Here is a 20,855-nt window from a genome sequence, read left to right as displayed (position 1 = left end):
GTTCTTGGATTAAACCACAGAACCTCTGAACATTTGAATCTCAGCCTCGTGGATTGATAAATTCTGTAGGAAGTTTACGAACGTACTTTTTGGAGTTTGTTCTGATCGAGATGCCGAATCCTTTTACAAAAAACATTGAAAACCTTGCTCATTCTGAGGATATGCACGTGCATCTATCACATGAACAAGTACGAATAGTTTCTTCAGTCCCAAATAATGTTAATTCTACCATGAATTAATTATTAACAGACACTCATAAGTGCAAGAGAACATAAACGAAATAGAAGAGCATTCCAAACGTTCTGCAGTAACAATCAATGAGTTGGAACTACAAACTACCTTCCTGAAGCACACAGTAATATTGACCGTTCTTCGGCTTGGGAAACTCAAAACCTCCAGTCTATCGTGAATTCAGCATTGAATGGATTAATGCTTTCAAACGTGTACCCTCCATCTGATCTAATTCATGAACTAAAACAAATACAACTAACATTACCGTCTACACTAGAGCTTTTACAACTGAATCTCACTTATCTATTCATGAGTTATTCCGAACCTCCAAGTTAAACGTAGTGTACTCGTAATACAGCGTAGTAGAATCTTGTATTTGTAACTCGTATACCCTTATTATTGTCAAACCTTCGGCTTAACCTTTTTCATAATATTCCACTTCCGATGTCTACCGACAAAGGTAATATAGTAATCATTGAACCACAAACTCAGTATCTGGAAATAAGCGATATTAATGAATATCATTTTAGTCCAACAGAAAATCAATATGAAAGATATATATATATTATGTCTAAATTCTGAGGCTATTAATTAGTCTACACATCAGGAAAATTGTGAAGTATCTTTGTACAATACCCCTTATCAAACAGTGGGAACATGTAATTTTAAATATCTGAACCTAAATATGACGTTCTGGCATAAATTTTATTTACAAACACATAGCTGTATACTGCATTTCGCAAGCAGTAACAGTGACTTGTGTACAAAAATCTAATAGGATTCTACTCACCGGTATGGAAAAAATTCAAATTTCAGATAACTGTATGTTATAAACAGAAAATTTGATCTTAACACCATCTAGGGTCCTAATATCAGAAATTCGTAGAGATTTTGTTTCAGAGAAGTCCCAATCTGAACACTATGTTAAAATTGTAATAACGTAACAAATCGATGTATAATAAAGATATAAGATTGATTCTTTCTTTAAATATGTGCTATATGTATGTGATTTAATCATTTATTAATATCATTTTTTTCGTTATTACATATATTATCAACATTTACCTTACCTTGTTTACTGGAATATCCGAATATGTGTATATTGTATAAATATATGTGCTATGATGATGTAATAAAGTGATACAGGTAAAATTAGATCACTGGACGTGTATATCTAATTAAAAAGACAAACTGACTTATTTATGTATAACAAGAACGAGTTTAGTTATCGCACAACGGAAAAGGACTTTAGAGATGTTGGTGTAAAGATGGGTGCACACGCACTTCCGAGGGAGATGACTTGGTCAAGCCAGCCAGAGACGCAGGCGGCCCCATCAAAGGCCTCCGCGTGTCCAAAGATCTGGCTTTATCCTTGGCTGCAAAGACCATCATTAGGCCATCCCTTGTCTTTGTCGAAATACGAGAAAGTCACACGTCCTGTGCTTTATTGTCACAGACAAGTAAGGCGTTTATGTGTGACCTCGTAATATAAATCATCCCATTGATCACCGATAAAAGATTTTATTGAAGTTTACCGTAATCCGTGTGCGGCAATCGACCGTTACTAATTATTATACTTAACTCTTTCTGGAATTATTACATTTATATGATATGACCGCATATCATTACAAAATTACTTGAAATAACTAACAATTGTATTCCGGAACAAATCAATACTGTGAAATATATTAAAAGTTTCAATCAGCTGGCTCAGAATGTCAACAATTTGAAGGAAAGGTTAATTAAGTACAAATGTAAATTACCTCGACTTTATAGACCTGAAATAGTAGAACCTCAGAATATAGAAGAATGTGTACAACTACACATTCCCAACAAATTCCATAAGCTTGACAGAATATCAAAAAAGTACGGATTAGATGAAACATGGTGATCATTGAAACCCCATGTCTCATGTAGTCCGGGGGTGTTATGAACCCCTGTCCACATTAGTTAGTAAAGTAAGCATTTGTTAATGTGAACGGGCAAAGACACACGATTACACGGTCTGAAGGAATCCGATGAGCGGACAGTTTTGAGTCTGAGTGAGCCCTTACTATGTGTCACTGTCTGTGTAAGAATCAGTGTAGTACTGTCAGAGCATCGAAAAGAGCCTCTGTTATTTAAATCCGTCTAATGCTGTTAAACTTAAGTTTTCTATTGATTTAATTATTTTAATAAAGTATAGTGATACTTAAAACCACGCATTAATTATTATACGTGCAATTAGTTGTGGAGACGTCCATAACAACCTAGATCCTTTACTTCAGAAACTTTAGTTAGGGGTGAGTCATTATAGGTATAAATGTAATCCACTTTAGTTCGTGATCTAGAGAATGATATGATTTTACACTTATTGGAGTTTAGTTTAAGGCATTGGCTATTGAGCCAGACACCATTTAATAAAAGTATTGAACGATGATTGAAGGACGTCACAATCAGTACTGGAAGATATCCTGGAGAACAGCTTAGCATCATTGGCAAAAAGAAGTAAACAGACCGACGGGACATTGTTAAAAATTGAATTAACAAAAATATTAAATAATAGTGGTGATAAATATCCACCTTGCGGAACTCCAGAAGAAACCTTAAATTTATTTGATGAGATATTTAACAACTTAACATATTGCCATCTATCCGCCAGGTATGAGCGAATCCATGATAGAAGAGGAAAACCAATTCCCAGTTTATTTAAGGTGTAGATAAGATAATTATAATCAACTGAAACAAACGCTTTAGAAAAGTCGTTAAAAATAGCATTAACTTGGGCTTTATCTCTAAAGGCATCACGAATAAAACAAGAAAAATCGAATGAACTGGTTATAGTGGAATGACCAGGAAAAAAAGTCATGTTGGTCCATTGACAATGTAGAATGAAGAGTATTCTAGTAATTAAGTATTAATAATTAAAATGAAATCAATTACCATACTTTTTTGAGAACATCGTTATCTTTTAACCCAGAGCATCCAGAGCATGGGTTTGGTCAATTGTTAATTCATTAAAATTGTATCTTATATTTTCTGTAATAATATCCTAAAATATTACAATTTAGAATGCACTAAAGATATTAAAATTAGAAAGGTCAAACCAGTATAGCTTTTGAGTTTGATATTTCATTATTACACAGTGGATTTAAATTTAACCAGAAAAATATGATAACATACTAGTTTATTTTAATATAATGAAGATACCAATTAATTATTGACTAAATAAGGCAGCTATCTAATTTCTTTTTTATTGAGTAAGTATTAATTCAAAAATTAAAGAACTAAGTATGTACATCTAGTATCAAATTAAAATTAAAATAAAGTCTTATTAACGATACACCTTATGAGAACAAAAAAAACTGTGAGCATGTAGTAATCAATTAAAAAATGTTAATAATTAAATTGATTCTTTTAACATCTACATGTTATTTTATTGTTGGTTGACTAAATAGTAATTAAAATCTAATGAATAATGAATAATATAATTACTTGATTTGAAGTTACGATACAAACAATAATTAAAATACATAAAACAATTCAGTTCAGAAATACAGCTAAAGTTCTATTATTATTTCTATTATTGGTTATATCTGTATAAAAGTCAATCATAAACTCAGGATTAAATTCAATAGACAAGATTCACAGTAGCATCAACAGTGAACACAATAAATTGTCAATTATAAATGTACTCTGTATAAGACTGGCCTAATACATATCAGCGATAGCACAGTGGTTATGTAAAAATGTGAAATGTAAATATGACATTTATTGTGATGTTATGTCTTGATAAGAACAGAGAAATTAAGAAACCAAAATTATATTTTAAGGTATTTACTTTTAAAACTCTATAGGTATTTTCAAGAATATAGATATTTCATTTATCGCCTTAATGTTTATTGTAGTGTAGTGTAGTGAGATCTTAAAATTATTCTCATTGATTGTACATTTCAACATTTGTATACCATTTATAATCATGACATTTTTTTAATTCAGGTAGCGTTATATATAAAATAGACATAATATGGTTTTTATTATTTAAAAAACTAAGATAATGTAAATGCAATTTTTATTTATTTAAGATTTAAAAAATTATAATCATTGATATTCAAAATTAGGGGATTGAAAACAAATAATCCGCCCGTCTTCAATTCCATAAATTTCAAGGGTACAATGTGGTGAAATTAAAATACCAGCATACATAAATATTACAGTTTCTTAATCAAATCCTAAAAAATTACAATTTTGAATGAATAATAAACATTAAAATAGCACATAAGTTTAGTTAATAACAGCTATACAGATAAATAAATATAAATATATATTAATATTCAAAATTAAATGAAAACATGTTTTTTAAATATGATTAACCTATAAGGCTTAATGAAAACGTTATTGTATTAACTATTAGTAAAAGAACGTAAACGTAAATCAGCCATGCACTTGTTAGTCTTTACAATGTACACTTATACACTTGTAACCTAACCCATCTGTTAATATTGATTTCTATATTAAATTCAAATAATATGGAAGTACTTAATGTTTAATTGATATAAATATACCAAACTTATGTTTACTAAGTTTAAGTTTTGAAATATTTTAAGTAGGTATTACCTAGAGAGAGAGATTTGGCGATTCAATGACGTAAATGGTATCACCTTGTTCCATTTCGAGTGATGTAGGAGTATCATCTTCACAAATACGACCTGCAAAAGTTTGGAATATTGCTTCATCCGGGTTAGGCAAACCCTAAAACATTAGTTTTGAATGAGTTATATTATAAATGTTAAACAAATTAGCACATAGGTTTAGTTAATACTCGTAGTATAGATGAATAAAATATTTATAATAATATTTAAATTATACATATTTTTTTAGAATAATAATTCATCATTACAATCTTGTAACATCTTACAGTTATTTTTTGTATAACATACTAATATTTATTGTCTTCATCTCATAAATCATAAATATGTCCTTAGAAAAATGTAGTCTTTTGAGTAAAATAAAATGAAATACCAATTACTAAATGTGAATTTGTCAAACATTTGTTAGGACTGTTAGGTAATTGTTTCAATGTTACAACATTGTAAACAATAAATACAAGCAAGGTTTCATCGCTTTTCTTAAAAGCAAACAAAATATACATATAACTTAAACCAAGGAGGGATTATTCTAAACATAGCCAGTAACTTTAAACATTTTTGGCTATACTACAACTGTTGAGATTGTACATCATTGTACAACAAATTAAATTACAGAAAGATAACTTTTTTTTTTTTTTAAGAGGATGCTTCACCTAAATGTCTTGCTTCCGTTTTTCAGATATAAAAACTGTTTAAGTTGGGCAAGAACCACTCAGACTGTAGTCTGTTCAAATTAAGCAACCACATTGTCACACAGAAAGAAAACTAGGCAATATAGTTTTTAATGAATTAGCGTAGTAAATGTACTTTTTTTATAGTATGAAAATTTGGTTGCTAACTTGGACTACAACAGCTTAAGTGGTGTTTACAATTTTGTAATAATGTTACTTTTTTACTGTAATTATGAGTAATCTATACTGTCTTAGATAAAAATATAGAAAAAACCAGAAAAACAAGACCTAAATAGTTTATTGTTTTATCTTAGTTATGATGAAAATAGTAGGGTTTCTATTTCTAGAATCTAGGTAATATGGAAAATAGAATTTATTATTTTTGGGTTAATGAAACATTAGATGGATGTAAGTACGATATTAAAAAAAAAAAAACACTAATTTGATTTTAATTGTTTTCCAGAAAATAAATTTGGTACATTTTATTTGTATAAAACGGATACAAAAATATTCTATAGAATAAGACTAATTATTGAAATATAACCAAAAATATACAAGTATATTATATAAAACATATTCATTTACCTCCAAAATGTAAAACAAAGACACAAAAGTAGTGATTGGCTAGATAACTAAATTACACGAGTTATATACTTTTATACAAATATTATGAATTATTTAATATACATAGTATTGAGTAAAATTATTATTTGATGTGATTTATCTAAAACCTAAATATTAAAAAAATTAATTTAATAAAACCAAGTTGTATTTATGTGCATAAAACTGTATATGGTAAGATACAGTATACAGTATAGAGTAAAATTCAAGTAATTTCATATGATTATTATTTGTTTTTTAAGTGTGATAGTAAATACTGACAATATTGATTTTCAGGAATAATTTAAAATGATGCGGAAATATAAAAATGTACATAACTTATGTTTGCATACACATACATAAATAAAGTTGATGATCGCCATACTATTACACTTCTTGTAACTAATTTTATATCTTTAATTTAATTGATATGGCTCTAATTCAAGTTAGCAACTACAGTTGCTAAACAACAGTGTTTTGTTTAGTGACGATCAGTGGGTAAATTAGCATTATTAAATCAATAGCTAAATTAATTTTTGATTGAATATATTCTATTTATAAAAAGTTTAATCCAAATTTAGTTACTGTTACTAATTGTAACAATTGCAATAAATTACTTCTTAATAGCTTATACTTACAGCTTCTTCACAATAAATTCTCATGAGCTTTCTTAAACGAATATGTTTCTTTATTTTGAAATGTCTAATAGGTAAAGCATCGTCATACGCGCCACAAACCTTAAGAGTAACAAAGTTTTCAGAGGTATCCTAAAATATAAAATATTTTTAATAATGATTGATGTTGAAAACAAATATAATTAAAATGTATAACTTATATTCTAAACTTATAAAATTAGATAAAATAATAATCTAATAACAAGCTATTGTTATTGTATCGAAACAATTTTACATAAAATCCAAAATTGATTTTAATAACCACTCAATTATGAACTTATAAAATCTGATATAAGTCAGAAGTCAGTTGACTTATCGTCCTAAATATAATCAATGTTAACGATAATAATTGACAACAGTGATTGAGGTAAGTCAATGATGGTGGTAAATTTCAGGTTTGAGGTAAATAATTAAACTTATGATAGATACTTCTAATGGTACCACCACTTCTAGGGCTATCAACATAACTACTTTCAATATGCGAAATTCCATGGTTGATCAGAACACACTATGCAGCACTGTTGAATTTCAGAAAAACTTAATTGTTTAATGAGATGTGCATGAACAAACGAGCAAGTGCGGAAATGAAATTTTAAAGTTGTAATATTTATAACTCATTTTAAAATTATAATATCAATAAAAGCATTTGCCATTTTCCAGATAATATTCTCATCTTTAAATTTTAAAATAGGTAAATGTACTCTAATATTAAGCTAACATAACAAAACATGTCCTACGCGAATTTGTAATGATGTATGTTAGTAAGATAGAAACAACACATGCGAATATGGCGTCATCTTATAATACTAGACAATGTTAAGACAGAATATGGGCAGGCACGACACCGACTTGAGCACGAGGTGTTAACACGTCCGACGCGCCCGAACAATCGTGGAAACGCGTGGGCAACAGACGCGATCGACCGTCAGGTTTTCCTTTACCCGACGCCATTACAGGACGCTTACTCGAGTTTTTAATTAGCGCGCGCTACGCGAACTTGTAAAACACTTACTTCTTCGTTTACTGGCATTTCTGATGTGTCTATATAAATTGGTTAATAGACAACGGTGTTGAAGTCTGTAATGAAGAAAACGTGGTGGCAGTAAAATGCAATTTCCTGGTGAAAATGCAGTCAACAATATTTAAAACGAACGAGGATCGGTTGTTTGGTAGGGACATCGTTATCATTGGGACGTCATAGCCCATGAAACGATGATATAGCAAACTATGATAACAGTGATAACAAGAATATCAATGTCATAGAAAAGCATAGACCTTATACACCAAGGTGGATATCACAGATATCTATACTACTTTTATAATACTCAATAGGTAAAAGGTTTTTACGTACAATCTCTGTTCTCTATTGACTCTATTATTAATATTATCGTCGCGACTTCACTCGTCGAAACTACGTAGGTACAAAATACGATTATATGGGTATCCCATCTCCTCTACTTAATACATAACTACAAATTAAAAATTTCAATAATTCAAGTTTCTTGAAATTAAATAAGCAATGTGAATTTGTTTTAAATGTCGGTATTGCAAACAATTAATTTTAAAATATTATTGTTCAAATACTTGTTTCAGAAAATGATTAGAAAACTACTTAATCAAATACCTATATTTTAAAAGTATTTATAATATTTGCAAAATATTAATTTTTAATGAAAGTATCATAGACACATTATCAAGTCCATTTGTATATCACAACACTTTAATGGGTTATATGCTTTAACAAAATGAAAAATGTTTAAATTTGTATGAATTTATTGTATTTTATGCATGTTAATAATATGTTTGCTATCCGAAAACATGACGGACGTGTGATGACGCGCGTATCTGGGCTTCGCTATATACTCAGTGTAAAACGCTGGTAGTAGTGTAGTATAGATATCTGTGGTGGATATATTATAAAGGTCTAATTACTTCGATAATAAATTGATTGAAAAATGTACACCACTTGTGATTTCCACCGGGACCGCTGCCTACCCGATGGAGGCTCAAAATGTTCATATTTCTATGAGAAAATACGATGCCCAATGCTTGCAAAGCCATAGAAATATAATATATGAATTAAATTTAAATGAGTAACTTAAATGGATTTTGATTAACATAAATCTATCTTCAATAATACAATTATTGTTAATTACCTGCATTTTTGGGGAAATAGTGTTTTGTGGAGACATGCTGCCTACTTGTGTTTTAATTAAAAATTAAAATTATTGTAACCATTTTCATATTATATATAAATTGAAGTAATGGTAAATGTATTACTTTCTTGATTTGCTACCTCTCCTTAGTTGCCTCGTCGTGATATGTTTATTTTTATAAAAACATATTATAGTTATTCTATGAATGGCATAATATTGAAAATACTAGGTACTGCTATAATATATATTTAAAATACTAGGTATTACTATAAATGTATTTCAAATATTATTACTCAATATAAATATCTATTAAATTTATGAGTATAATAACAATATTTACATTATATCATCCAAATGTACTATTTTGAAATTATTCATTTAAGTACCTATACAAGGCGCCAGGTTTTAAAAAACTTAATGAGTGCCTTGCCCGGCCTTGTTATCATAGGCATAAATGCACAATTTGAGGTTAGGGCTTAGCCCCTGGTCAATAATAATGTCCCCGTAAAATTAAAAAAATGAAATGGAATCGCCTTGGGGGCTAGTTACAATTTAATTTTTTTAAATTTTTATTCACTATTTCACCCATCTCGCCAGCACCGCATAAGTCTAAAAATGATATGTCGAAATCAGTGTATGAATAACATAAACACGTATTTCTGATGAATTATCTAACAAATATAAAATTTTAACCTAATAATTAAAAACAGCAATAGACTTAAAAAATAAAACATTATAAAATAAAATACTAAGTTAAGTTAAGTTTAAATAATAATAGAAATATATAATATTACCTATATTTTATATAATAAATAGGTACATAAATAGCTAACCATTCATATATATATATATATAGGTATTTTGTTGTACCTATAACTTAAGAGTTTAGAATTTGTGATATAAATTATTTATTGCCTGTTGTGAAAAATAATAAAAATCTAAATGGAACGAATTTAAAAATTTTATAAAAATTTATTTTTTGGTAAATTGATCTATAGTTATATATAAATCTGTTAAGTAATAATCTCTTGTGAAAAAATCTAGTGAATTAAAAAATTTAAAAAAAAATTCAAAATCCTAGAAGAATGATTTTTGAATAAAAATTAAATCAATTTTGATTTTTTTTTTATATTACATGGAGTCTCAGCAAATATAGAATTTTTAATTTTTTTATAGATTTGTTTTAGATTTTATTTGGATTTTGTTATAAAATAGAATTTTTTTTATCGAATATAGATTTTATATTAAGATTTTTTTTAATAGATTTGTTTTGTGAAATATAGATTTTGTTATAAAGTAGAATTTTTCTTCAAATATGGTTTTATTTAATATTGATTTTTTTATTAAACAGATTTTTAATTAAATATAATTTTTATTTAAATATGCTTTTTTTATTTTTTTTATTTATTCTATGTGTTAACACATAAAATTTCAATAAAATAAGCAGTTAAAAGATGATGTATTACATACATCTAAATATTGACCGGCATAATCGATATATGCCCCTAGTCTGGCTACTACTAAATTAGTAATACTAATATAATATGCAAGAAAATTACATACAGCAATACCGGACGTCCTGTTAGGATTTTAATAACGTAGTTGAACAGCATAGAAAAACACACGAGGCGGTGAATTATATTTTACTCGCCACCCACCACTGACCATAGTGATGTAGCAAAAGGACACGTGCAATCACCAAAAGCCAAGGAATGTTTAGCAAAACTCACACAGTCTGACAATCACACAGACATATTGATATTTATATAAATATTCTTAGCATCATTCAGTGTGTTTAGAAATTAATGGCACAGACTTCAAACTCGTAAATAATTTAAGTGCATGCATTTTCGATTATAAAATAAACCAAAACTCCTAAATTAAACTATCCCTGTATTTTTCATGATCAGTTTTTATAACCGTGTATGAGCCATTTAAAAATTATGGTTAACACGCATAGTCATGAGGTAGTCAGTGGCGTCATTTCAATTTTTTTTTTTTAATATACGCTGGTTTAAAGAGCAAGCCACTTAAGCAAAAACCACTATCAATTATTTAGGACAACTAATTTTTAAAGTGTTCCAAATTAGTTAAAATTACTATAATATTAGATTTTAAATACGCAAATGTACCTAGACCCTGCGCGGTTAAAATGACGCCACTGGAAGTAGTTTAACTATAATAGCGTTGATGGATGATGATGTGTTCAACTCTTAGGCCTGGGCGGCCTCTCATACACCACTGTGAGTGTTGGTGGACTTATACTATAAAGCAATGTTCATTGTCTTGCTCATAAGCATATCGGATAATATGTTCCTGATCTTGTTATTCAAGGGAGCAGGTGTTTTGATATGAACGCTTTAATTCCCTGCATAAAATGTGTTACATTTTATTACAACTTAAAGTATTTATGTATGTCATAAACCGGTAAACCAATTATTGTAAACAGTATTTTATAGTTATTTTAAATCTATCATTATGTTTTTAATACTTTTATACTAAACAAAATTATGCCAAAATATTAATTTAAAATATTTAACATTACAAATCAAAGGAATATTTGTATAATATATTTTATGATTTTAGGAATTTAGGTTACATTACATAGAATAAATGTTTTGATACTATAACCTTAGATCTTAAATGTGTGGCAGCATCTTTTATATGAGAATGAAATTCAAGATTAAGACAAAAAAAAAAATAACCAAATCTATAATATATTAATTATTATACTACTTATTAGTGTGGTTAATAATAGATCTATTACTGATGAGATGTGAATTTTCATCTTTCTATTTTGTATCTTAACTCTGTAGAATTTAAACATGTGACAAAAACATCAAGTGTTTTAGGAGGGTTTCATTATCAAAAGTTGACTCCATTTTACAGAAGAGCATAAGGAATTATCAATATTATAGATACTTAAAAAAAATAATAAAAATGTATTTTAGTTTTTTGAATTATTAACTAAGTGTTGTTACAATTGTAATTTCATAAGATTTGGTAAGTCGTAACTTTTGATAAAAAGAAATGCAACATTTTTCAATCACATTGCTTATAAATAAAAATTTTTGGTTCATATACCTTTAAAAAGATTTTAAAAAGAAGTATATTTTTTGATATAACAAGATTCCCATATAATATCAAAATTGAAAATATACAGCTCTTAGTTTGAAAAATAATGTGAATTTAATAAAATTAGTTCCAGGGCCTTTTAATAATGAAAACTAACTATATTTTTCTGATAAGTATTTCTTACTTATTATATACTTATTATTAGCGAAAAGATGGGCAGAATATTTTAAACTGTGTCTTAATGGAGAAGACCCGGAAGAAACCTTTGTCTATGTGCACAAACAACCCAATAATTGCAGATGTGAAATGCCTACATTACAGAAATTCTATCACAAATTAAGAGATTAAGAAATCACCTAAAGAAGATGGGATTGAGATGATTCAAAAGCTAATTGAAAAAATATGCAATATTAAGGATATCCTTTGAGATTGGAATATGGCATTAATATGCCTTACACACAAAAAGAATGTTTAAAAAAGAATGTTAATAGAGGTATTGCCTTAGGGAATGTGACTTATAAAATTCCATTATATTGCATTTTAATAGAATCAAGCCCTTTGCGGAAAATATTATAGAAGACTATCAAAGTGGTTTCAGAAATAAATCCACAATAGATCAAATATTTATTGTAAGACAATTATTTCAGAAAACTTGGGAATTCGGTCAAGAACTGCATACACCCTTCAGGTTATATATAAAAATTACTGATTTAAACTCAACACTTTATTAAAGAGCATTAAATATATTGCAAAAATAAAATTGATTGTTTTGTATTTATTTCTGTAAATGAAAGGTTGTGTGTTAATAATCATCCTCGAACAAAAATATGTTTAATTCATTAGAGCAAGTACACTGTATCATTCATCAGAAAGTTACAATGTGGTCACTAACTGATATTATCTGTTAAGTAAGTACTTGTGTGGAAAATAATTTACGGATAACGATTGTAAAGAAATTATGTTGCAAAAAAATAATTTAGTTGTAACCACACAATGAAATTTGGGTTAATGTTGTGACAAAGATAAAAGTAATATTTGTTATCATTTATTTTTATTTATTTTTAATTAGGACCCATCCAAAACTCATTTCAAAACAAGATCATTCATCAAAAGTATTTTGTACTCTTTGAAATTATGAACTCAGTGTCTCAGTTAATTTACAAAAATTAAAAAATATTACCATCTAAATTGACTTATTTAACCATTAATTTTTACTAACTTTTGTCTATTTTATAATACTGTAATGATATATATAATATATATAATACATCATTATTAATTAATTAATTAAATGTAATTTATTTTAAAATTTACATTTAGGATTAAGTAGATAAATAATATACTTTGATACTTTGTAAGATGATGCAATCTATGCCCTGTTTAATAGCATAGACAACACAGGAATTTCACAATTTCTCATATAAAAGCACAAAACACACTAAATAAGGCGCTCAGTCGCATACCCATTCTATATCATGTCACAGTTCATATAATATTTTATTTAGTTTGTTAAAATATTGTTCATAATTCACTTTTGTATTTCATTAATTCTTAATCCATTCAAAACTCGAGAAGTTCAGTTTAAACAACAATATTTGTAAGATTTAAGGTAATATGTATGTATACACATGTTATTAGCATAAAAGGAAAACTCTCATATTCACACTCCAAATTAAATTTACATGTTAATGAACATATATATATAAAGTGATGAGCTAAAAATATCAATCTAAATACCATATATTAATTTTTATATACTAATATTAAATTAGAACAAAATATCTTATTTTTAACTCCTTACAATACTATTAATATGTCTTGTAATACATTTATAATAGGTACTTATATAAACTAAATCGAACGTCTAATTAATAAACAAAAAAATAAATATATTAGGAATTGCAGACTAAAAGAATAATATCTATTTGTTAAATACAGTAGACTGTGTTTACAAAAATTAAAATGTAATGATATATTATGTTTGAGCACATGTAGAGAATGTAAACAAGGTTGTTTACATATTACATGTACCTTGTAGCGAGATTTGCTACAAGATAAGCCCTTATAATATGTATGTATATTTATACTAAATGTTCATAAATCAATTAATTACCATATATTGTATCAAACAAAAAAATACTAAAAATTGTTTATATTGACAAAAAATTGTTTAGCTTTATATTTTTGGTCGATTGTTATATTATGTATAAGCTTAAGAAAAAAATACAAATGCACAAAAAATCAAATTTTTCAAACATTTTTTTCTACACATGTATTTCTTATGCAATGAACCATGATAACAGTTTCTTTTGAACCATCAGTCTTATCAATAGACAATGTGACATCACTACTATTTCATTGTCTTGCTCAGAAGCATATGCGATATGCTTCTGATCCTATTATTCAAAAGTGCAGGTCTTTTTGACACAAATGCTTTAATTCCCACATAATATTTATTACATTTTAAATTATAATATCATGAAAATTATATAAATATTTTATATGTACTTTTCATTACCGTATTACTATCAGAAATTAAATATAAAATATAATAAAATTATAACATATCTACATGATTTAAGTAGGTATATGAAGTATGTATGTATGATACATAACAGTACACCATTTTATAAAAAATTTTAATATATCATAGTTTTTTTAATATATATATATGCTAAACAAAATTGTACCAAAATCTTAATTTAACAATACAAATCATGAGAATATTTAAATAATGTATTTTATAATTTTAGAAATTTAAATTAGCATTAGAAAGAATTAATGTTTTGATACTATGCCTTTAGATCTTAAGTGTGCGGCAGCATCTTTTATATGAGAATGAAATTTGAGATTAGGGAAAAAAAATAACCAAAAATTTCTTACTATATACTATGTCAATTATTGAACTACTTATTAGGCATATATGGTTAATAGGATTTATTACTGGTGAGACATGGATTATGAAGCGAAAAAAGAAAATGTCAAATAATGGTACTAAAAATTCAATTACAGTAATTTCAATATTCGAGAAGAAAACTTGAGCTTAAAAAAATCTTAATACCTATTTACAGTAAATTAATATTATTGAGATGTACTTATTTGTTAGTTTTTAATTGCTTTGTACATCTTCAAAACTTCTATAGTACTCTGATATTGAATAGTGGTAAAAAATTCTGTGATTAAGCAATCTAAAGATACATATACAAAAATAATTAACTATTAATATATTCAATTAGTGGTTGCAAACATTTAATAGAAAAAACTTTTATAATAAATAGTTTACATTGTTGTAGGTTGCTATACACTAAAAAATAATATATTTATATGAGTACAAGAGTATGTCTCAATAATATGGGTTTTATAGATAAAATATAAAATTTGATAGGTATTATATAAATTTAATTGTTGAAAACGTTATAATATAGTATTTATTAATTTATTGTTCAAGTACATTTTGGTAAATAATGATTTTCAAACAGCTTTTATAAAAAATAAAAAAAACTATATAAATATATATATATATATATATATATATAGATGAACAATAAAATATATTATCCTTATTAGATAAGTAGATTACATAATATTATGATTTATTATTATATTAAATACCAGAAATCATTATCTATTAGTTAAATTAAAAAAACAAGAAGTTTAAAAATAGTAATATAATAATGTATACCATAGTGTTTGACAATTATAGGATTTATAGGATCTTTATTTTAAATATTACAGTCTTTAAAGATGAGTTATAGATTAAAGTTATAAACAGATGAAATCGCATATTATGTTCTAAGATTCAACTCTCAAAATTAGCTAAATTAAATAAAAAAAAAATTGAATTACAATAAAAACTCTTTATAACGAAACTCTTTACAACGAAAAACTCTATATAACGTAAACATTACATAATAATGGTTAGTTTGCTTTATAACCTATTAGTCAATTCATTCTCTATAACGCATAGTCACTCTCAATAACAAAACAATATTTTATATTTTATAAAACAATTTACCTGTTATCGTATTATAAATTATAAAAGTAATCGGCGAAAATGCCGAAATTTACAATAACGATTACATTCATTCAATATCTACTTTTAATATCACAATAATACCGTTATTATCGATATCGAATATATTCATTTTATTATCGACGTAATTTCTAACAAAAATTTTATTTTTTTAAACACTCTATTACGGAAACTCCCTTAACGTAAGAAATCTCTTGGTCCCTTCAGATTTGTTATAAAGAGTTTTCACTGTATGTAAATAAAACCCTATTTTAAAATAATGTATTATATTTTTAAGATAGCAAAGAATTATTAAGTAAATGTCAATCAAATAATGATTTAGATTTAGACCTATATTTCACCATACACTATTTTCAACAAAAATAGAAGTTATAGTTTTTTAATAACTTTAAAGTTCAATCAACAATATTTTAGTAATATGTAATACGATTAAGATTTGTTGGTAGTGCTATTTAAATGATGTAACATAAATTTCTTTTTATTTTCATAATTAATTTTCCTAACATAATATGGATAATATAATTATTAATTTAATTAATAGAAATATGGATTTCATTTTAAATTTTGAATAAATAAATATTAACATTTAAATTGTATTCTCAAATATGTATGTTATTTGATGACAATAATAATATTACAGTACTATAAACGGTATATTATTTTTATATGTATGTATAAAATTAAAAACTTATCCATTTTTAAAATGAGTTATTTTTTCATTTTGTTTGTTTTACATTTCGGACAGAACCATTTTCCTTTGGGCTTGGTAGTTACGTTAACACATCCAAAATGGAACCGTTTAATTGGGCACTAAAATAAAAATAAGACATAATTAAAAATTTGTTCCATACAAAAATTAAACAATGTACCTAACAATGTTTTTAATACAAATAGAATGATATCGTCACAAATCACAATATTATATAAATAACTATGTAAATAAAAGTAATAAATGTATTAATAATTAATAAATTAAAATTAAAATGCTTACACATGAGTTATCGCAGGCTATCATTTTACCATAAGAAACTTGTTTGCATAAACAGTATGTTTGTTCATTTGAATCGACAGGCATGTCTAATTCTTCAGGCGAATGTGCAACCCCAGCATTGTCTAATGCACCATTCAGGGGACCAGTCTCTACTTTATCATTGGCTACACTATTGGTAGCATTTGTTGGATGAATAACACCGACTAAAGGTGTTTTGCTAGTTGCTGTAATATTCATTTTTGCAACTTCTGAAAAATGTTGATAATTATTATACAATTTAGATTTACCTCAACAAGACTAAAATGATGTTTTGTCTATAAACCTTTTTGAATTATTTTCTTTTCAGATATTTTGTAAGGAGTTGTTTTTTCTTCCCTTGATGTGCTCGGCTTGTTCCAAATTCCATCGACTAAAGTAATACACATAATAGATGACCACACATATTAAAACCATAATATAATACAATATATCATAAAACACTTACTTTGTTGTACGCCTTCTTCAATATTTTTTGCGCCACTTGCTCTGTTATAAATGTTTTCTTCTAACCTTGCTTTACCTAAAGTCAATTGCCTCATATTTTCACTGACCTGAAAGGTACAATTATGTAGAATAACTCTACGGGTATGTATATAACTCAAAATCAACATACCTCATCAAAAGCTTGAACAACCAGTTTAGCTTGGTCATCAATGCATTCCATTACATCGTCAAGAAAATATAGTGTTGAGATTAAATATTCAGATATTTCTTCTTCCGATAAGTTATTTTTTCCTGACAGAAATTCGTCCTTTAATTTGTCAGCATTACGCACTTTTTCGTGAGCTATATTTTCGATGTGTTGAACCAAAGTGAATTTTTCTTCTAACTCGACAGGAATACTCTCCAACGCTAAAATATCACTATGTTAGTATTTCGTTGAAATGCAAAACTGAAAATAAACTTACACTCCATACTGTCATCCGAGGATTGCGCTGAAGCCATTATTGTTATTTAATTTTTAATCAAGATTTTAAAAAAAAACAATAAGTGAACAATAACAATCTGGTATTTGTTGTGTATAATCACAGATTGGACTGTACTGTTGTCGTCTTGTCGTCACGGTCTGGGAGTGGGTGTAGTAGAAAAACGGTCCTCAAATGTTAGGTTAGGTATTGTAAGGCATTGTTTAATAATTGTCTTAAACGAGACAGTAAAAAAAACGGTTTATATCACTTGAAAAAAAACGGTTTATATCACTATCATGGAAGAAAAATATCATATCAATTCAGCTTAGAATAAACAACAAATTTCACATTATCACTGGCCGCCGAATTCAAAAATTGTTATTATTATTAGATATAAATACAATTCCAAAATTGAGTATGATATAATGAATAAATTTCCTAAAACTAAAATCGTTCTCATACAAATATTATTGAAGTTATATTGTGAAATTCAAAACAAATTACTACCAAATCATACCTTTATACAAATATAATTAATTTATATGTTTAATTATGTAAAACAGGTAGTCAATCTCTATTGATGAATATATAATAATATAATATTTTTTATTATAAATATATAGTATAAATCTTACCACAATTAAAGATAGTAGTATCTTATAGTACTTTATAATACACTAATGACAATATTATGTACTAATAAAATGTTTAACACTATTGGTTAATTCAATATTGAATTTATTTACAGACCACTGTTTGCTTAAGTGCAAATTATATTTTTACGCTAGGTAACTATTATCAACATCTCAAAAAAGTAATTATATCTTAGTATATGATAAATATTAATGCATGTAACATTTTATGTATAATATAGGCCAATTCTTAACCTCTTTTGAATGTCTGAACACTTAATATTTTATAAGATTTTTGTGTAACACAGCTGTAAAATAAAAACAGTATTTATATATGTTTTTAAATTTTATAATATATTAAACAATGCATACATAGCACAAAACAGTTTTACATACATATTAGTCACTAAAAATTATAAAAGTAATGATTACAAATGAAAAAAAATTCAGAGTTTGAGGAACACCACTGATATAAATTATTATGGTTAAGTGTTAAACTGTGTCATTATTAATATTATAATTATATTTAAATTTAAACTATTTATTTTTTTTTAAATATAAAATTCTGTATATTTTACATTGTATATTTAAAATTAAATTGGAAATATATTTTGTTATATAAAGATTATTATCATAGTTAATATTAATTAATTATTCGTTTTAGAAAAATTGACATGCAAAGTTCTTTGAACAATTATTAATTGGAATATTAAAATTTTACCAATTAGTAATTTAGTTATTTAATATTTGTTGTATTAATCATAAGTTAAACATAAAATCTTATTTAACTATATTTAATACAATTATTAGATAGAAAATAAACTTATTATAACTTTATACAAAAGTACAACTTAACTCAATTTAAATGTATAGTATTTTTATCTACAATAATTTGTTTCTAACAATCATAATTAATATCAAAAATCATCGAATCATTATTCATATTTTATAAAATTAATATTTAATTATAAAATTATAAAATACAAAATAAAAAACTAATATGAAATAAAGATGAACAAACTAATACAATATTGTAAGTAATGAATGGTTAGTTGTATAAGTTAGTAGTAACTTATAAATTACACGTACAGTAAAATGGAATCTATTACCATTAGTTATAAATACTATAGTATTATTAGTATTATAATTATATAATACAATAGTATTTATAATCAATGCTATTACCTAATATAAAATTAGGTATACAAGTAACTAAATCATATCTTTAATAGTGGGCATTAACTAAGTAGTTAAAATGTTTAAATTAAAAAAATAGTTTTTTTAAATTACCTAATTTAAATTCAGAATGTAACCAGTTAATGTATTATTTATCAAACTATTAACTTTTGACTTAGAACAATTACTTCACGTACCTAACTTAGCTTATCTTGAGTGAATTATATTCATTAACAAGCCCACATTTGCAAATTTTAATGTTAACTCCACCATTGACCGTCCTCAGTCCGTATGAAAAAGGAGGAAGGGCACTTTAAAGACATTTTCATTTGTAATCAAAGTATTAAAAATTAATGATGCTTCTCTTGGTTTAATGTAATGTATTGTTATTTTTAATTGTTTTTCAATCTTAATATTATTATCTATATATTGTGTTTTTTTTTTATTCTGTAGGTTATACCATATTATCATGTCCAATTGCTGAAAAAGTTGTAGGTGACCAATTTTAACAGTGCAGATCTTCAGGGACCAGGGGATGTGTAAATGTGAATTAAAAAGTGACAACAAATACGACCTAGTTCAGACTTCAGACGTAATAGTTAGAGATGAGTTATGGAATTGAATTCATTAATTTTTGGACATTGAAATTAGCTTTATGATAAACATTAGTAAAATTCAATCTTATTAAAATGAACATTAGACATTAGGCATAGGCGTAACAAGACGCCTTAAATTTATATATGTTTCTCAGTATTATTTTACTTACTTTCCTTTTATAGCGCTTTAACGATACAAAATAATCATTAATAGGTTGACCTCCTTCCCACCCCCTGCAATGAAAATGTTTTTTAATTTCTAATTTAAAATTGTAAAATGGTTTTAAAATGTATTATCATTCTATGTTTCTAAAGCTCAGGCCCGGATTTATAGACCAACAGACCCTGGGGTAAATAGTTAAAATGGACCCCATTAACGCCCCGAAAATTTAACAAAATAAATAATCTAAAATACTTTTAAATTTTATAAATATGTAACAAATGA

The 20,855-nt window shown here is 26.3% G+C and overlaps 2 protein-coding genes across 2 annotated transcripts; both read right to left on the bottom strand.

The window, feature by feature from the left end:
- Positions 1-4,270: 4,270 nt before the first annotated feature.
- On the bottom strand, positions 4,271-7,869 carry LOC113550147 (small ubiquitin-related modifier 3-like). The gene is made up of 4 exons (XM_026951823.2): positions 7,817-7,869; positions 6,769-6,897; positions 4,828-4,962; positions 4,271-4,442 (listed from the first exon to the last, which is right to left on the bottom strand). The coding sequence occupies exons 1-3, from the start codon at positions 7,832-7,834 to the stop codon at positions 4,828-4,830; spliced, it is 282 nt and encodes a 93-aa protein (XP_026807624.1). The 5' UTR covers positions 7,835-7,869; the 3' UTR covers positions 4,271-4,442.
- Positions 7,870-16,740: 8,871 nt separating this feature from the next.
- On the bottom strand, positions 16,741-17,810 carry LOC113549666 (inhibitor of growth protein 4-like). The gene is made up of 5 exons (XM_026951070.1): positions 17,712-17,810; positions 17,544-17,649; positions 17,382-17,468; positions 17,060-17,307; positions 16,741-16,878 (listed from the first exon to the last, which is right to left on the bottom strand). Exons 1-5 carry the CDS (start codon positions 17,760-17,762, stop codon positions 16,777-16,779), a joined length of 594 nt encoding a protein of 197 aa, XP_026806871.1. The 5' UTR covers positions 17,763-17,810; the 3' UTR covers positions 16,741-16,776.
- Positions 17,811-20,855: the final 3,045 nt, after the last annotated feature.

Source organism: Rhopalosiphum maidis, chromosome 1 (genome assembly GCF_003676215.2).
Source record: "Rhopalosiphum maidis isolate BTI-1 chromosome 1, ASM367621v3, whole genome shotgun sequence".
Lineage (NCBI taxonomy): Eukaryota > Metazoa > Arthropoda > Insecta > Hemiptera > Aphididae > Rhopalosiphum > Rhopalosiphum maidis.
The sequence above is the reverse complement of the archived record's forward strand: the minus strand, read 5'-3'. Positions and strand labels throughout refer to the sequence as shown.

What these genes read in the sequence shown, in the direction of transcription:
- LOC113550147 (XM_026951823.2), bottom strand. An exon ending in GAATTTATTGTGAAGAAGCT is followed by an intron (nt 4,963 to 6,768) that starts GTAAGTATAAGC and finishes CTAATGTTTTAG; the next exon opens with GGTTTGCCTAACCCGGATGA.
- LOC113549666 (XM_026951070.1), bottom strand. Translation starts at nt 17,762, where the DNA reads ATGGAATGCATTGATGACCAAGCTAAACTGGTTGTTCAAGCTTTTGAT. An exon ending in TTGTTCAAGCTTTTGATGAG is followed by an intron (nt 17,650 to 17,711) that starts GTATGTTGATTT and finishes TGTACCTTTCAG; the next exon opens with GTCAGTGAAAATATGAGGCA. An exon ending in TAGCCTGCGATAACTCATGT is followed by an intron (nt 16,879 to 17,059) that starts GTAAGCATTTTA and finishes TTTTTATTTTAG; the next exon opens with TGCCCAATTAAACGGTTCCA.